Source organism: Microcebus murinus, chromosome 9 (assembly GCF_040939455.1).
Source record: "Microcebus murinus isolate Inina chromosome 9, M.murinus_Inina_mat1.0, whole genome shotgun sequence".
NCBI classification, from domain to species: domain Eukaryota; kingdom Metazoa; phylum Chordata; class Mammalia; order Primates; family Cheirogaleidae; genus Microcebus; species Microcebus murinus.
In genome coordinates, this window is record NC_134112.1 from 20,287,735 (window position 1) to 20,306,982 (window position 19,248).

General features: G+C 44.2%; 1 protein-coding gene, 1 non-coding gene and 1 pseudogene across 2 annotated transcripts in view; 1 reads left to right on the forward strand and 2 right to left on the reverse strand.

Annotated features, from left to right (window-relative positions):
- The window catches only part of FKBP9 (FKBP prolyl isomerase 9), a 43,540-nt gene extending 40,298 nt beyond the window's left edge, over positions 1 to 3,242 (reverse strand). Inside the window, exon 1 of the mRNA XM_012741271.3 lies at positions 2,874 to 3,242. Within this exon, the coding sequence (XP_012596725.3) occupies positions 2,874 to 3,106 (233 nt within the window). The 5' untranslated portion in view covers positions 3,107 to 3,242. The remainder of the gene's footprint in view (positions 1 to 2,873) is intronic.
- A 3,365-nt stretch (positions 3,243 to 6,607) lies between these two features.
- LOC142873187 (U7 small nuclear RNA) lies at positions 6,608 to 6,667 on the forward strand. Its single transcript, XR_012921230.1, has one exon. It is a non-coding gene; the product is annotated as a U7 small nuclear RNA (small nuclear RNA).
- Positions 6,668 to 7,408: 741 nt separating this feature from the next.
- LOC105858256 (proteasome subunit beta type-6-like) lies at positions 7,409 to 17,877 on the reverse strand (annotated as a pseudogene).
- Between the last annotated feature and the right edge of the window lie 1,371 nt (positions 17,878 to 19,248).

A 19,248-nucleotide genomic window follows, 5' to 3' on the forward strand; every position in this document is an offset into this window, starting at 1 on the left:
GTCTATGATTCTTTTAGAGCAATGGTTCTCAAAGTATAGTCCTCAGACCAACCAACAACATCAGCTGTGCACTCGTCAGAAAGGCAAATTCTCAGGCCTTATCCCAGAGCTACTGAATCAGAAACTGTATAGCAAATTCTCTAGGTGATTCTGGTGTGTGTTTGAACACCACTGTGCTACTCTATATACCGAAAAAGGCATATGGTGGGCACACAATAACACTTATTGAAAGACTGGACCTTAAGGGTCTGCAGACAGACCCCTGAACTCCTCTTTGGTATATTTTAGTCATTCTCAGATCTTATCCCTGCAATCCCAAGAGTCTACCCTGACCACCCCCCACACACATACATACAACATAAAGTTAAGTTCTTGTGTGTTTTCATAGCATCTTGCCTTTCTTCCATCACTTATATAGGTAGACTATAGACCAAAGATTATGGCCATAAACTGCCTGGGTTCAAATTTCCACTTGACCACTTAACAGGTAATTTGAGCACGTCATTTTAACTTTCTGAGCCTCAGCTTCTTCATCGTAATAAGGTACCTACCCCACTATCTTATAAAATGAATTCTTTTGAGACTCAATGAATTACCATGAAGGCACATGGTAAGAACTATGTGTGAACTCTATGTAAGAGACAGAGTGTGCTACTACTACCTTACCACACTTATCACACTACGCTGTAATTGCCTAGGCTATCAGTGGCAGGAACAGGGAGGAGACATACTGGACTAGGACTAGTCTCTGTCTTGAGGGCAGACACTGCATAAATGTTCCATGATTGGCAGCTCCTCCATGCTCCTTCCGCTACCCTACACTGCCTCACAGTGGCTGCCATCCCTAGAGAAAACAACTTGTTCTAGTGAGAATTATAAATTACCATCAACTCAAGCAAGAAATTCCTCTCTATTTTCTAACAAAAGAAACAAATGAAAGAAGATATACAGATGGCCAAAAAATACATGAAAAGATGCTCAACATCATTAGCCACTAGGGAAATGTATAGTAAACTCACAATGAGATACTATTTCATACCCACTAGATGGCGATCATGAAAGACAGACAATGACAAGTGTCGACGACAACGTGGAGAACTAAGAACCCTCATACACTGCTGCTGCTAGGAATGTAAAATGGTGCAGCCCTTATGGAAAACACTTTGCCATTCCTCAAAGAGTTTAGCGTATTTACCATATGACCCAGCAATTCCACTCCTAAGTATACATCCAAAAGGAATGAAAACATATGTCCATACAAAACCTTATACATGACTGTTCATAACATTATTCATAATAGCCAAAAAGTTTAAAACAACCCAAATGTCCATCAAGTGATGAATGGATACAAGGGAATATTATACATACATCCATAGAAAGGAATGAAGAGAAAATGTAGGTGGTACTCTAAAAAGAAAAAAACAAAACTTTTTTTAAAAAAGGAATGATATACTGATATATGCTACAACGTGGATGAACTATGAAAAAAGCCAGACATGAAGCACTTCAAATTATATGATTCCATTTATAGGAAATGCCCAGACTAGGCAAATCCATAGAGACATAAAGTAGATTAGTGGTTGCCAGGAGCTGGATGGGGAGGTGGGAGGGGGGTAGCGGGAGTGACTGCTAATGGGTCCAGCATTTCTTTCTTGGAGTGATGAAAATGTTCTGGAATTAGACCGTTGTGATGTTTGCATAAGTCTGTGAATATACTCGAAACCACTGAATTGTACACTCTAAATGGGCAAACGTATGGCATGTGAACTATATATCTCAATAAACCTCTTTTTTTAAAAAAGCAGCAACAATAGCAAAAATGACCATTTCTAAGCACTTGCTGGTGCTGCATAGTATGTTAAATAGCTTTTGTACATTACTCATCGTACATTTTTTGGAATGTCAAAAAAGATCAGGAGGTACACGAGCCTAGCACAGCCTCGGGCACATAGCAGAGGCTCAACAAATATCCCAGCTCTCTCCGCCTCAGCCAGTGATTCACTAGAAGTTCTGGCACAGGCCAGGGTTTGAAACAAAAGCCTTGGGGAGGAGAGGAGCCTGGGACCGGAAGGAAAGAGGCCTGTTAACCCCAAAGCTAAACTGGGGAGAAAGCGGGGAGAGGTGTTGTGATCCTGGGCCTGGTGCTGGGACAACCCCCACCCCCCACCCCAGCAAAGCTGGGCAACTCCCCCGACCATCTCCCGCCCGAAAAAGGTTTCTGTAAGGCTGGAAAGCGAGGGCAGCGGTGGTTGCACGCACAGAACAGACCCTGCACGGGGATGGTGTGGGTTTCGATCTGACTCCATACTGTAAAAAAGTCTCTTGGCCTCAGTTGCCTCACTGAGAAAATGAGGGTAGAACCTACCTCACAGGATCGCTGTAAGACTTAAATGAGTTCACTGCTGTGTGGAAAGTACTCAGAGCTACGCCCAGCACACTGCTACCGCTCAAAACCCGTCAGCGCCTGCTACTGTTAGCCTCAACAGCATCATCGTCGTCGTCGTCACACGTGAGACGCACCAGCTGACCAGATACCCAGGGGACCGGCCAGAAGGAACAGTGGAGGGAGGCGGCAGGCGGACACCAACATGCACTCTTGGGGGCACCGTCGCGAAAAGTGGCCATTTTAGACCGGCTATGCGTGTGTCCCTGCGCTGGGAGGAGAGGGAGGGCGTGATGTGTCCCAACCCCGCAGCGCAAGGTCCCGTCGGAGTCTCCGGCCACCGCGGCGGGATTGGGGTCCGCGAGCATCCGGCCCGCAGCACGGAGGGGGGCAGGGAGGGAGGAGCGCGGAGGGCGGGGCTGGGGAGGTCTGGCCGGGGAGAAAGGCCTGTCCGGAGAGCGGGTGCTGGCCCGGCGGAGGGGCGCGGTACCTGGAGTCGAACTTCTGGCCGTCGGGGAAGGTCCCCACGTAGTGGTAGCGCACGAAGTCGCCGCTGCGCACGGTGCGCGGGCACTCGTCGGGCACGAAGCGGCGCTCCATTTGCAGCTCCCCGTCGGGGCCCAGGCCCAGGCCCGCCACGGGCGCCGCCTGCCCGGTCACCCAGAGCAGCAGCAGGAACAGCGGCGGCGGCAGGGGCCGCCAGCCCCGGGCCCCGAGCGCCATGGGGGCCGCGAGGGGAGGAGCGGGGGGCGCGGTGCGGCGCTCGCGGGGCGCGGGTCGGCTTGGGCGCGCGGCGGCGTTTGCAACGTGGAAAAGTCTCCCTGCCCTCCCCGGTCGCAGCCACAACCCCCTCCCCGCTGCCCGCCCCCCGGCCCCGGCCGCGAGGGGAGGAGCCGGGCCGCGCGCCAGGGGCGGGTCCGCTGCGCCCCGCGCCGCCCGGCCGGCCGGGCCCTCCGCGTTTGCACGCCGCGGGGGATGGGGGGCCGGCGGCTTGGGAGGGGACCCTAGGTGGGTCTGGGAGGACGCGTCCCCGAGCGAGACGTCGTGAACTTCTCCGAACCGCGCTTTGGCCCGCAGTCGGAAGACAAAAGCGTTAACCGCCCAGTCCCACCCGCTGGTCTCCACCCGTCCCTGGAGACTCCGCTTTTGGGGCCGTGAGAGTCTTCCTACGTGGCCGCGGATCCAGTTTCCCCCTGCTGCTTTGGAGAGGGAAGAAAACTTAGAACTTTCAAAACTTAGTTGCAAGGGTGGAGTCTACATTGAAAGAGACTGAAACCATTTAGGATTTTTTTTTTTAATACCTAGAGGAAAGGGGAGACGTTTATTGCGAGAAATAACTCCCCTGACAGTTGTGGAAAGTTTTAAGTTGCTAACTGTGAGCATATTCCAAGCCATCAATGGATGCAGTGTGAGCAAGCATCTATTTACTAGCAAGCATCCCACAAGTTCCCACATACAGGACTATGCCAGGGAGACCCAGGTGCCACAAGGAACTCGTTAGAGTAGTTTAATGCATCCTTAGCTTAGAATTGGCTGTTATAATTTATTAAAATTTTGGAATAATAAAAGCAAATCACCAAAGATTTCTCAACTCGTTTTTTGTTTTGTTTTGTTTTTAAAACAGAGTCTTGCTCCGTCGCCAGCCTAGAGTGCAGTGGCATCGTCATAGCTCACTGCAACCTCAAACTCTTGGGCTCAAGCCATCCTCCTGCCTCAGCCTCCCAGGTAGCTGGGACTACAGGCCCTCCACCACACTGGCTAATTTTTCGTAGAGATAATATCTTGCTCTTGCTCAGGCTGGTCTTGAACTATTGACCTCAAGAGATCCTCCCCACCTTGGCCTTTCAGTGTGCTAGGATTGTAGGTGTGAGCCAGAAATTTTTAAAAGGGAAATGATAAACTTCAAAAAGTATTTATGAGTATATATGACAAAAACATAAGCATAAGATGAACACCCCATCTCTGTCGGTTTTAAAACATGGCCTGAAATTCTGTGATGTTCCTCCCATTGAGAGGTGGAGTTGTGATCATCCGGTTGAATCTTCATAGGCTTGCAGCTTTGTTGACCAATAGAGTACAGTGTAAATGATGGTACATGACTTCTGGGACTAGGTCGGAAAAGGCCATCTTGTTTGCACCTTGTTCACTAGAACATTGCTCCTGAAGCCCTGAGCTGAGTTAGAAGTCCCACTAACCAGAGGCTTCCATGCTGGAAAGGATACATGTGGACTCTGGCTGACAGTCACAGCTGAGCCCATCCCAGCATAGGCAGCAAAAATGTGAGCAAAGAAGCCTCTGGAATAGTTAGCCCCCCAGATGTTCAAGTCACCCCAGCCATTTGCACAGTAAAAATCATGTAGCAGAGACAAACCATGCCTGCTACACCCTGCCCGAATTCCTTACCCACACAATTCACCAGCATAATAACGTTGTTGTTTTACCTCACTAAACTTTGGGGTAGTATAATATCCACCATAGACAGCCAGAACCCAATTTCTAATAATAACAACAAAGAATTCAGAAAAGAAGAAACAGAAATAAATACATTCACCCTCCCTTGTACTGAAGACTGCAGCTCCCCAGTCTATAGATTGTTTCTCAGAAAGTAAAAGCTTTCTTTTTTTTCCTCAAGAAAAGAAAAATAATGAAATACCTTTTTCACATCTCAAATTTGTAAACATTAAAAAATAAATACAGGCTGGGCGCGGTGGCTCACGCCTGTAATCATAGCACTCTGGGAGGCCGAGGCAGGCAGATTGCTCAAGGTCAGGAGTTTGAAACCAGCCTGAGCAAGAGCGAGACCCCATCTCTACTAAAAATAGAAAGAAATTAATTGGTCAACTAATATATATAGAAAAAATTAGCCGGGCATGATGGCACATGCCTGTAATCCCAGCTACTCGAGAGGCTGAGGCAGGAGGATTGCTTGAGCTCAGGAGTTTGAGGTTGCTGTGAACTAGGCTGACACCATGGCACTCACTCTAGCCTGGGCAACAATGCGAGACTCTGTCTCAAATAAATAAATAAATAAATAAATACAATATAATACATATTGTTGGTGAAAAGACATGGAAAATGGATACTCTCACACACTGACAGTAGGTATATAAATTGGTACAGAATTTGGAAAGATGCATTAGTTTTTTGGTTCCAAGTGACAGAACTCCAAATTCACTTAGGGAATAAAGAAAATTTATTTAATTTTTTTTTAATTTCGGCATATTATGGGGGTACAGATTTTAAGGTTTCAATAAATGCCCATTTCCCCCCCTCTCCCCACAAGTCTAAGTCTCCATCATGACCATCCCCCAGATGGTGCACATCTCACTCATTATATATGTATATACCCGCCCCCCCTCCCCCCTAATTTTTTTTTTGAGACAGAGTCTTGCTCTATTGCCCAGGCTAGAGTGCCATGATATCAGCGTAGCTCACAGCAACCTCAAACTCCTGAGCTCAAGCAATCCTACTGCCTCAGCCTCCTGAGTAGCTGGGACTACAGGCATGTGCCACCATGCCTGGCCAAATTTTTTTAATACATATATATATATATATATATATTTAGTTAGTTGTCCAGCTAATTGCTTTCTATTTTTTTAGTAGTGATGGTGTCTCACTCTTGCTCAGGCTGGTCTTGAACTCCTGAGCTCAAATGATCTGCCCGCCTTGGCCTCCTAGAGTGCTAGGATTACAGGCGTGAGCCACCACACCCAGCCAAGAAAATTTATTTTAGATATATTAGGGGCTCTCACTCAATTGAAGGGTTCAGTATCTAACTCAAAGAAATGGCAGGGCTTCAGCTGCTAGAAGGAGCTTAGGAAGCGCTAGAACCAAAGATACAGATGCTTGCTGACATTCTCTGTCTCCATTGCTTGTTTCTGCATCTCTGTGTATATAGGCTTTGTTCTCTTTAAAATGCAGACTGCCTTCTGCCACTTATCAAAAACACCCCTGACATCTCCCCAGTTTAGGATCTTGCAGCTCCTTTACCAGAAAGACATTAGGACTTTTCCAGGGTCAACTTTTTAAATCACTGGCTTGGGACTGGAGCCCTGTGTGCTAAACAATAATCAGGAGATCTATGCTTGTAGGGTAGACACAACTACCAGAGCCCACCTCTATAGTTTGGAAATCATTCCCCAGAAGGGGAAACCACAGGGAGTTAACTAACTGGTAGGGGAATTTAGCAATATATATCAAAAGCCCTAAAAATGGGCATACTTTTAGTGTTACAGCTCTTTTAGAATTTGTCTAGCAATTTTTCCAATCTTCACCAGAAGACCCCACAAAAGAAGAAAATTTTTAAAAAGAAAAACAATGGGTATACTTTTGGCCTAGCAATAGCCTTTCTACCAATTTATCCCAAGGAAATCATAAAGAATGCAAGCAAAGATTCTGTTACAAGAATACTCTTTATAGTATCATTAGTAATAGAGGAAAATAATCCAATATGGGAGCGTTTAAATTAATTACACATAGCCACACAGCTTTTAAAAGTAGAATTATAAAGTCTTATTGATAATGGAAAGTTTTCATTTTTAAAAGCATATTAGAAAACAGTATGATGAGTATAATTCTGTTTATGTAAAAACTAAATATGAAAGCACAGAAAATTTCCTTTTTTTTTTTTTGAGACAGAGTCTCACTCTCTTGCCTGGGCTAGAGTGCTGTGGCATCAGCCTAGCTCACAGCAACCTCAAACTCCTGGGTTCAAGGGATCCTCCTGCTTCAGCCTCCCCAGTAGCTGGGACTACAGGCACGTTCCCGGCTAATTTTTTCTGTTTTTAGTTATTTGGCTAATTTCTTTCTATTTTTAGTAGAGACTGGGTCTCACTCTTGCTCAGGCTGGTCTCAAACTCCTGAGCTCAAGCAGTCCTCCCACCTTGGCCTCCCAGAGTGCTAGGATTACAGGCATGAGCTACTACACCCAGCCAGAAAATTTATTTATTTTTTCCTCTTTGACAAACTTCATTGAATCTTGTGTTGATATGGAATATCTCTTATTGCATTCTAGAATCCCAGGATTCAAGGGAGTGGTGAAGTGGCAATGGTGAATTTGGGTATCTGGTCTCCCAAAAGTACCTGCTGCTCTACCCCTGACTCTGCAGTGGCTGCCAGGTGGATCACCGCTCTACTGGAGCCATGCCGCTCCATGGCCAAAGCGAGAGCATTGGCAGTGAATTGCAGACACTCTTCCTTAATCATGCCTTCCCAGTAGGCAGCATCAACATAGCCATAGATATAGGAGCTCCTGGAGCCTCTAATGACAAAGGACTGCCTTCCCATCATACCCCCCATGGGCACTGAATACACCTGCCCTCCTTCTTGAGGGTCCCAACGAACAAAGATAATTTCCCCCATCAGGTCTTCCCGGTATCGGTATCGGTAATACATCTCTTTAAAGAGTCTGGCTCTCTGGGAGGCCGAGGTGGGCAGATTGCTCGAGGTCAGGAGTTCAAAACCAGCCTGAGCAAGAGCGACACCTATAAATAGAAAGAAATTAATTGGCCAACTAATATATATATATATATATATATATAAATTAGCCGGGCATGGTGGCGCATGCCTGTAGTCCCAGCTACTTGGGAGGCTGAGGCAGAAGGATTGATTGATCCAGGAGATTGAGGTTGCTGTGAGCTAGGCTGACGCCATGGCACTCACTCTAGCCTAGGCAACAAAGCGAGACTCTGTCTCAAAAAAAAAAAAAAAGGCTGGCTGCCATGCGCACCAGTGGAGGCTCACTCAGTTCAATGCTGTCGAAACCAAGCTGATAATAAGTGACTGCATCGCCTACTGCTTGGGTATCAGCCGCTGAGCCTGCTGCGCGGCAGCGGAAAATGCTGTGGTGAATAGGGGTCAGCTTGTCAGCCAATTGATTGGCAATGTAAGACCCAGTGGTTGTTCTGCAGTCCGCCCCAGTTCCACGCCCCCGTCGAATTAGATGGCCGTAATACTGGTCCCTGTGGAAACTTCACGGTTTTGCAGCCTGCAGTGACGGCCTCACTGCCCCAGGCCGCTGCCGGCCTCACTGCCCAGGCAGCTACGACGTGGCGCCATCTTCCTCCTCCTCTGCTGCCTCAAAGCAACTCCACAGAAAATTTCTATAAGGATATGTATATAAACATAAGAGCGGTTAAAATATAATAGTGGTGGGATTAGAGACGACTCTTTCTTTTATAAATTTTCTTATACATACCAATTATTCTCAGCTTTTATTTTTTATTTTTTGTTTTTTTTTGTTTTTTTGAGACAGAGTCTTGCTCTGGTGCCCATACTAGGGTACAATGGCATCATCATAGCTTACTGCAACCTCAAACTTCTTTTTTTTTTTCATTTTCTATTTTCCAGATGTCCCCAGACGTTGCCAGCAACCTCAAACTTAGGGGCTCAAGCGATCTTCCTACCTCAGTCTCCCAAGTAGCTGGGACTACAGGAATGTGCCACTATGCCCAGCTAATTAAAAAAAAGAATTTTTTTTTTTTTTGTAGAGACACGGTCTCACTGTGTTGTTCAGGCTAGTCTTGAACTCCTGGCCTCAAGTGACCCTCATGCCTCAGCCTTCCAAAGTGTTGGGATTACAGGCATGAGCCACTGCACTTGGCCTGAAATAGGTTCTATATTGATCAGTTGAGGAAAATGTGACCAAAATCTTGCAGAAACCTAACAGTATTTCCCCTAGAAGCAATGGTTCAGTGTTTGCTAATTCAGCATTCGCTGGAACTTAATAACATAATTGCTGTGAATAATGAGAACTGACGGTACCTAAAGGTGGAATTTCTGGGCTATATGAAGGAAGTGCTATTGGTAATTTTCTGAGGAACTGCCAAAACTCTACCTTATGGTTTTTCAGGTCACAAAGAACAATCTGATGTCAAGGAGTGCCAGGAGAATATTAGTTTATTACCTCCTGCCCAGTAGTCTTTCTCCTGGGCTGCAGTGACTTACTTGGAGAGAGGAGTAAATGCAGCAGAAGTAACAACAACAACAAAAAAGTCAAAGGACATAAATAAAAGTGAGAAGATATGGGTCCCCACGACCTCCCCTGAGTGTATGGAGGTATACTTACATTGCATAGTCTTGGCTACCCACACAGAGTAAGATAGTTACCTTTTATGGACTTTCTATTTGTCCTGCTTTTTCAGTTTTGTTTTTGACTTTGTCCTATTTTCTTACCTCTTTGGATTGATTCACATTTCTTCACATTACAAATCTAATAAATCAATTAGATGCAACAAGAAATAGACTAGACATGGCTGAAAGGCAAATTAATGGCATGGAAGAAAGGCTTAAAATAATCATATAAAGGCAAAGAAAAAAGATAAAGAAATCAAAACAATTAGAGCTGGACACCATGGTCAGCAGCAGAAATCCCAGCTACTAGGGAATCTGAGGCAGGAGGATCACTTGAGGCTAGGAGTTCAAGACCAGCCTGGGCAATATAGCAAGACCCTATCTCTACAAAAATAGGAAATTAGTGGTGCAGGTCTGTAGTAGTGCAAAAATAGAAAAAATGGTGGTACAGGTCTGTAGTCCCAGCTACCCAGGAGGCTGAGACTATAGGATTTCTTGAGCCCAGGAATTTGAGGTTGCAGTGAGCTCTGATGATGTCATCATACTCTAGCCCGGGGAACAGAGCAAGACACTGCTCCCAGCCCCCCCAAAATAAGATTTCCATTAATTCTCTGGGGTTGACTTTGTAAAGATTCACCAAGTCTAAAAACAGAACCCTGTCAAGGAGAGTCAACAGTATACTCTAAAATCTAGAATGATAAATGTAGGAGTTAGGAGTTGAGCAGGTGTTGAAGTTAAATAAAATATACAGATATATCTCAAAATTAAAAACATCTTTGGGGGGAAGCAAGAATTGCAGTTCTGGGCACACACAGACTGGGTCATCTTTGGTATATCCGAAGAACAAAGAGAAGTTTGGGAGTTTTATCAGAAAGCAAAATGTTATGTATTGTTCTGAAAGAAAGCTCACTGGCACTAGAGAACCATTAGGGAGATGACTGGTGAGTGATGGCAGTAGGTAAAACCAGTCTTAAAGTCAAGGCAGGTCATTTCAGCAGCTATTCGGTGAAACTGACCTTCAGGTTACAGGAGGCTGTTTTAGCCGCTGGGCTTGTGGCAAATTTAATTCTTGGATCAGATGCTATGTGCCTCAAGTGTTTTTATCCTCTGGCCTCACAATTTAGTTGAGTATGACAAGAATTTATATAATTAACTTTTGGGCAAACATGAGACAGGGAACAGAAGGAAGGGAAGAGTATCGGAATAATAAAAAGAGGGGGGCCGGGCGCAGTGGCTCACGCCTGTAATCCTAGCTCTTGGGAGGCTGAGGCGGGTGGATTGCTCAAGGTCAGGAGTTCAAAACCAGCCTGAGCAAGAGCGAGACCCCGTCTCTAATATAAATAGAAAGAAATTAATTGGCCAACTGATATATATATAAAAAATTAGCCGGGCATGGTGGCGCATGCCTGTAGTCCCAGCTACTTGGGAGGCTGAGGCAGAAGGATCGCTTGAGCCCAGGAGTTTGAGGTTGCTGTGAGCTAGGCTGACGCCACGGCACTCACTCTAGCCTGGACAACAAAGCGAGACTCTGTCTCCAAAAAAAAAAAAAAAAAAAAAAGAGGGGGAAATGAGAAAGATGGTAAGGAGAGAAAAATAGAAGTTGAAAACTGGTGAGAGAAGAGAGAGCCAGGGACCAGAGAATGTGGCAGAATCAGAGAGAAGGATGTGACGAGAGGAACAGCTGGAAGATTGAGGCCAGGAGGCAGCGGGACCTGAGAAAGGATTGGGCTGAAGGAAAACCAGACAACTACGTTCTGTCCTACCCCTCCTACCATACAGGAAGTTGAAATAGTAACAGTAAAATCAAACCTAATCCAGTAAGTGAGGCAGTGCACTAGAGAAAATTCCACTTTCACTGAGCCTGAAATAAAGGTGGTTTGGTGAATCAGAAGATCCTCTGAGAGCAGCAAACCCTGGAGGCTAAGCTAGGTCGGCTGTTAACTTTAGCTTGGCACACACAAAGCAGGGATAAAGAAATGGCCAACATTAAGAAAAACATCCCCTGAAAGTCCGTCTGAGCTGACCGAGGCCAATGGGACATCAGGGAAATTTGTGTCCAGCAGCTCCCCATCCCCTTCCTTCCACTAGTGTTTCCAAGAGATTCTCCACTGTCAACAACACACCTGAATTCACCTTGAGGCTTGATGAAAAACCCAGGCCGAGAAAACAGACCATCGTGGTTGTAGGGCCACCCCGCCTCAACTCTCTGAGCCTCGATTTCCTTATCTGTAAGACCACAGAGGGTTTCTGTGAGAATCACCTGGAGCAGTACATGGGGGTAGCGGGAGATCTGCACAGCACTATGTTAATGTGAGGAATCACCTTTGTCTATGAGTAATAGAAGATCCAACTCAAAATCACTTCAATAATATGGCTGGGCGTGGTGGCTCATGCCTGTAACCCCAGCACTCTGGGAGGCCGAGGAGGGCGGATTGCTTGAGGTCAGGAATCCAAAACCAGCCTGAGTGAGACCCCGTCTCTACTAAAAATAGAAAGAAATTAATTGGCCAACTAAAAATATAAACAAAAAATTAGCCGGGCATGGTGGCACATGCCTGTAGTCCCAGCTACTCAGGAGGCTAAGGCCAGGAGGATTGCTTGAGCTCAGGAGACTGAGATTGCTGTGAACTTGGCTGATGCCACGGCATTCACTCTAGCCTGGGCAACAAAGTGAGACTCTGTCTCAAAAAAAATAAATAAATAATAATAATAATAATAATAATAAAGAAATGTACTATCTCTCAGAATAAGCCTGGATGGGCGGCAGCTCCAGGACTGGCTGATCAAATGTCTGTATAACATCTGTCACATGAAGGCAGCAACGTTCTGACACAGAAAGGGAATCTTTGATTCTCCAAAGTATTATTTAGTAAGAGCAAGGACATATTAGTCTGGCATGGTGGCGCATGCCTGTAGTTCCAACTACTTGGGAGGCTGAAGCAGGGGATCACTTAAGCCCAGGAGTTTAAGGTTACAGTGAGCTATGATTATACTCCTGGACTCCAGCCTGAGTGACACAGCAAGACCCCTTCTCTGAAAAACAAAAAATAAAAGGCCAAGGACAACTGTTTCTGAAAGCCTCCCCCATCAGACCTTCCCTTCTCTCCATTGGCTAAAATTGTATCATATGCCCATTGCTAAAGGTACAATCCCATACGCCATAATCCCAAATGTTAAAATCCTGAAAGATCCAAATCACTGACATCTAAAATCCCAATGAAACAATAGTTGCAATCATGTTAGTTACCTTGTTATTGTCTTTATGTAGAAAAAAATGGATTTTTTTTTTTTTGAGACAGAGTCTCACTCTGTTGCCCTGGCTAGAGTGCCATGGTGTCAGCCTAGCTCACAGCAACCTCTAACTCCTGGGCTTAAGCAATCTTCCTGCCTCAGCCTCCCAAGTAGCTGGGACTACACGCATGCGCCACCATCCCCGGCTGATTTTTTCTATATATTTTTAGTTGGCCAATTAATTTCTTTCTATTTTTAGTAGAGACAGGGGTCTCAATCTTGCTCAGGCTGGTTTTGAACTCCTGACCTTGAGCGATCCACCTGCCTTGGCCTCCCAGAGTGCTAGGATTACAGGTGTGAGCCACCACGCCTGGCCGAAAATGGATTTCAATTGATTCCCCAAACCATTATGACAGATTTAAAATTAAGTATGATCAAGGCTTCTAAAAGTGAATTTCAAAGTGTTATCAATACAGTTTGTTTTTTCCCATTCAGCCCAGTAGATTTGGTGAAAAATTTAAATTACTGGATTGGCCACATGATACAGCAACAAAGAAAACTTCAGTTTAATAATGTGTCACTTGCCTATATTGGCATTCCTTCCAGCTGAAGATACTCCAGGAACTTTCAACGAACTAAAGCCTCATTTGCCTGATGAAACCAATGAAGTTACTACCTGATTTGAAAATAATTACGTGCATGGTAGGAAAAGAAGGCGCATTTACAACGGTGTTGCTGTTTGATCACCAGTATTATTTCCACCAAATTTGTGGTCTGCATATGAGTACACACATAATGGCTTTCCATGAACCCAAAGCTACATAGAAGCATGGGACAGGGGATGGAAAAATTTAATAGGGAATGCTCACGTTGGTGTATACAGAATCACAGAAGAATTTCAAAAGGGACAGCACCACACAGAAAATGAATGTGAATATATTCTCTAAGGAGAGCCATGTTCTAAAAGGAAAAACAGATGCAAGACTTCAAAATATAGTTAATGATCAAGAAAGTAAACCAGTCTTATGGACTATCTCCATGCAATAGCCCATAGTCTTTTTTTTAGACAGGGCCTTGCTCTGTCCCTAGAGCGAGAATAGGCTAGAGTACAGTGGCATCATCATGGCTCACAGCAACCTCAAACTCTTGGGCTCAAGTGATCCTCCTGCCTCAGCCTCCTGAGAAGCTGGGACTACATTCATGGGCCACCACTCCCAGCGAATTTTTTTTTTCTTTTTTTGTAGAGATAGGGTCTTGCTGGTCTCAAACTCCTGACCTCAAGCAATCCTCCTGCCTCATCCTCCCAGAGTGCTAGAATTATAGGTGTGAGCCACTGCTCCTGGTGCTAGTAATCTATTTTTGTAATACACTTTTTTCATATACTAAATTTTCTTTTTAGTTTTTCCGAGTTTTTTTCCTTTTTCTTTTTTGTTTTTTTCTCATTATTTTAAATTATTAGTACTATTTTTTACAATTCTCTATATTATGTGTTTCCTCTTCACGTCATTTTCAATACTGAAAGTACAAATTCTATACAGACTTTTAAAGAGTCCTAATTTGTTTTATACATTTTCAGCAAATGTGACTCCATGAAAGTGCATTATCGCAACAGGACGAGGTATGTAAGCATTCTGCATGTGTGTAAAAACATTGAAATTTCCTCTGTAAATGAAGAGATGCCCTTTTTGTCCATCTGCATTTGTAAATGATGATATTTCTCAAGATCTTCGCTCTTTGGGTAACTGGTGTAGTGGTGATGTCATGGTGACCCATTGTGGTTTTTGATCAATCTAGTCAAAAGACTTGAGTTGTCTGCCATGGTACTTCTGATGACTGCAGTTATAAAGCTGGGTGCACACAATTACCAAACATGGTGATATGTGTTTGTACATTTTGCTTTTTGAACTTTTTTTTATGAATATGGTTCCTCAGCTAATACCTGTGCTATTAGTATATCTAAATATTGATGTTTGTAAAAATATTTAAGTTATTACTGCCTTTTTTATTGTATAAAGTGGCCTACAAAGCATTCTGTTGTGTTCTTATGTGTTTTAAATAAATACCTCTTTTAAAATGTAAATAAATATCTTTTAACGAATTTTTGTTAGGCCAGGCCTGGTGGCTCATGCCTGTAATCCCAGCATTTTGGGCAATAGAGGTGGAGGATTACTGGAGCTCAGGAGTTCAAGGTTACAGTGAGCTATGATCAGGCTACAGCACTCCAGTCTGGGAGACAGAGTGAGACACTGTCTCTAAAAAACATATATATATATATTTTTTTTTTCTTTCTTTCTTTCTTTAGAGAGGGTTTCCTGCTATATTGCCCAGGTTAGAGTAGTGCTATTCATAGGCACGATCATCATAGTGCAGGATAGCCTTGAACCCCTGCCCTCAAGTGATCCTGCCACCTCATCCTCCTGAGTAGTTGGGACTACAGGTGCCCACCACTGTGCCTGGCTAACTTTATTTTATTTTATTTTTTGTAGATATAGGGCTTTCCCTACCTTGCCTAGGCTGGTCTCTAACTCCTGGCATCAAGACATCCTCTCTCTTTGGCCTCCCAAAGCACTGGGATTACAGGGTTTACAGATAAACCATGTAATATTTTGGTTTACCTATAACTTACACTGACCTATGTGCAATTTACCTATACAATCTTTTGCCCTTCTGTTAGAGGTAAGCATTATAAGAATTTTAAGTTTATAAATATTTTGCTTTAAGAAATTATAGTATTTTTATTTTGTCTGGTTTTGAAATTTATACAGAGAGTAACAAAGCATTTATAGATTATCTTATTATAATATTATATCTTCTTATAGGTCTTGTATTTTTAAAAAATCAACCATCAATAATCCTAGCACTCTGGGAGGCCAAGGCAGGAGGATTGCTAGAGGTCAGGAGTTCGAGACCAGCCTGAGCAAGAGTGAGATCTGTCTCTACTTAAAATAGAAAGAAATTAGCTGGACAATGAAAAATATATAGAAAAAATTAGTCGGGCATGGTGGCACATGCCTGTAGTCCTAGCTACTTGGGAGGCTGAGGCAGGAAGATTGCTTGGGCTAGGAGTTTGAGGTTGCTGTGAGCTAGGCTGACGCCGTGGCACTCTAGTCTGGGCAACAGAGTGAGATTCTGCCTTAAAAAAAAAAAAAAATCTGGCCGGGCGCGGTGGCTCACGCCTGTAATCCTAGCTCTTGGGAGGCCGAGGCGGGCGGATTGCTCAAGGTCAGGAGTTCAAAACCAGCCTGAGCAAGAGCGAGACCCTGTCTCTACTATAAATAGAAAGAAATTAATTGGCCAACTGATATATATATATAAAAAAAAATTAGCCGGGCATGGTGGCTCATGCCTGTAGTCCCAGCTACTCGGGAGGCTGAGGCAGAAGGATCGCTCAAGCCCAGGAGTTTGAGGTTGCTGTGAGCTAGGCTGACGCCACGGCACTCACTCTAGCCTGGACAACAAAGCGAGACTCTGTCTCAAAAAAAAAAAAAAAAAAAAAATCAACCATGAGTCAAAGAAGAAATAAAAGAGCAATTAGAAAGTATTTTGAATGAAAATATGTAAAAAATAAGGAAAAAATTAAGCCAGGTGGAGGTGGCTTACACCTGTAATCCTAATATTCTGGGAGGCCAAGGGAGGAGGATCACTTGAGCCCAGAAATTTGACACTAGGCTGGGCAACAGGAGACCTCAGCTCTACAAAAAAAAAATAGAAAAATTAGCTGGGCATGATGGTGCATATCTGAGGTCCCAGCTATTGGGGAGGCTGAGACATGAAGATCATATCAGCCCAGGAACTGGAGGCTGCAGTGAGCTATGATGATGCCTCTGCACTCTAGCCTGGGCAACAGAGCAAGATTCTGTCAAAAAAAGAAAAGGAAGAAAAGGAAGAAAAGAAAAGAAAAGAAAAGAAAAGAAAAGAAAAGAAAAGAAAAGAAAAGAAAAGAAAAGAAAAGAAAAGAAAAGAAAAGAAAAGAGGAAGGGAGGGAGGGAGGGAGGGAGGAAGGAAGGAAGGAAGGAAGGAAGGAAGGAAGGAAGGAAGGAAGGAAGGAAGGAAGGAAGGAAGGAAGGAAGGAAGGAAGGAAGGAAGGAATTAAAAAGAAAGTGTGGAAAGAGAGGATTCAGGGAAGGTGGCAGAGTAGGAAACACCAGAAATCTGTCTCTCCACCTATTTTGGAACTCTGGAGATTACTGCTGACTTGCAACTTCCAGAAGATTTGAATGGCAAATTGTGGTTAATTTTGGTCAATTTTTGCTCTTAGCAGCTACGCATCCCCCATCCCAGCCCCGTGGCAGGCTGCTATGCATGTTTTCCTGGAGAAGCTTGCACACAGCCTGCAGGAGCCAGTGGGGACAAAAAGGAATCAACCTATCTTCCAATTATTGAGGATCTGTGCTGTTAATGAGGAAAAAAAAAAACAAAAACCCTCCACATTCTATAAAATAATTTAAAGATGTTTATTCTGAGCCAAATAAGTGTGACTAGGGCCCAGGGAACATGGTCTCAAGAAATCTTGAGAAAATATGCCAGGGGCGCCAAGATTACAGTTTGGTTTTATATATTCATGGAGACAGGAATTACAGGTACAACCATAAATCAATACATAGAAGGCTTACATTGGCTTGGCCTAAAAAGGTGGGACATCTTGAAGCGAGGGCTTACAAGTCATAGGTGGCTTTTAGGGATTCTTTAGTTGAGAACTGGTTGAAAGAGAAGCTTTATCTAAAGACCTGGAGTCCACTTTGCTCAGTGGCAGTACAGTAGGTTTATCTGAGGTGCTATTCTTGCTAACAGAAAGGAATGCTTGAGTTAAGATAGGGGATCTGCTAGAATGCTTGACTCAAGATAAGGGGGGGGGTCTTCTTTCTGTCATGTGATGCTGGAATCAGGTTGGAAAATAACCCACATTATACCAAATTAATAAAAACTCATTTAATGAGATTTAATTATTTTTAGGTGTGACTCAACAGGCCACTTAAAAAGGAATTTGAGCAAGAGGGAAAAAAAAAGGTCAGAGTACAGTCCTCAGTGGTCAGGTCACTGATTGCTGCTACTAATTCAGGCACAAAGAGACCCACAGCCATTATGGTTGTACCTCCTTCTCCCACGCCGCCCCCAATTTTTGCAAGTTCCTCCATCTGAAGGGACTTCCAAGAGATTTTAAGGGCTGCTGCTCCACTTTCCTCCCCATTCATTTTCCTCTTTTTCCCTTTATGGGAGGAGTTAGATATCCGATGTCCATGGATTGGAAGACTTAATATTGTTAACATGTCAATACTACCCAAAGTGATCTATAGATTCAATGATATCTCTGTCAAAGTCTCAATGACATTTTAGGCAGAAATAGAAAGGTCCATCCTAAAATTCATATAGAATCTAAAAGGACCCCAAATAGACAAAACAATCTTGAAAAATAAGAACAGTGCTGAGGTATCACACTTCCTGATTTCCAAACTTATTACAAAGCTACAGTAATCAAAACAATATGGTGTCAGCATAAAGACAGATATACAACAAAGGAATAGAAAAGAGAGTCCCAAGATAAACTGTCAGATATATGGCCAAATGATTTTTGAGCAGCATTCCAAGACATGTGTTGCAAGGTGTTTACAGGTCACTTATTGGCTCAGGAAATTGTCACGAATTGTTGGATTGGTTCATGCACCAATTCCCTGTTGAGGGAAACCTGATTTGGAGACACATCAGCATAACTTCATTCATAGCCTTTGTGTGTCCATTCGGATTTTCTATAATAAATTTGAAAGAGTTCCTCATATATTTTAGCTAATGACCCCATTGAATATCACATTTGAAGCACACATTTCACTATGCTGTTATTTTTACTTCCACTGTGGTTTTTTCCATTACTTCAAAGCTAAAATAATTTTATTAGATACAGTTTCAAAATTCAACCTAGTTAACTACCTGACACTGTTGAATCCTAGCTCTACACTTACTGCCTCTGCATCCTTGGGCATGTGGCTAAATTCTCTGGGCTCCCTACTTGTCCACAAAACAATGATGGGAACACCACTTATTCAGTTTAAGATTAAATTAATTCTTATTAAGGGTGTGGCTCAATGACTGACATATAAGGAGTGCTTAGTATGTATTAGCTTTTGTTTTCATTTCCAGCACCCAAACCTTGGTCAACACAATGTACGCTGAGTATGTTTTAAGGATGGCTTCATGCTCTGGAAAACTGAAAAATTTATATGGACACTCTTGCTTTTTTCCAAAAATGAATGAATCCTATTACTATGTAGTGAGCAGCTCCCCTGTGTCTAGTCATCGGCGACACTCAGATTCGGCTGGCACAGGTTCCCTTGCATCCAGCGGAGAGGGCCACGAAGGGGCAGTCCCGGCGGGAAAGTGGGGGTGGCCGGCAGGTGCCCTCCTCCCCCACCCCCCCCCACCCCCCCGCACACCAGGAAGCGCCCCCCGCTTCCAGCCCCAGGCCCCCGCCACGCCTCCCGGCCGCCGCCAGGGGGCGCGCCCCAACCACCGACAGCGGCGGGCCTGGCGGCGGGGCCCGGGGACTCCGAGCACCGCCTTGGGGGCGGCTG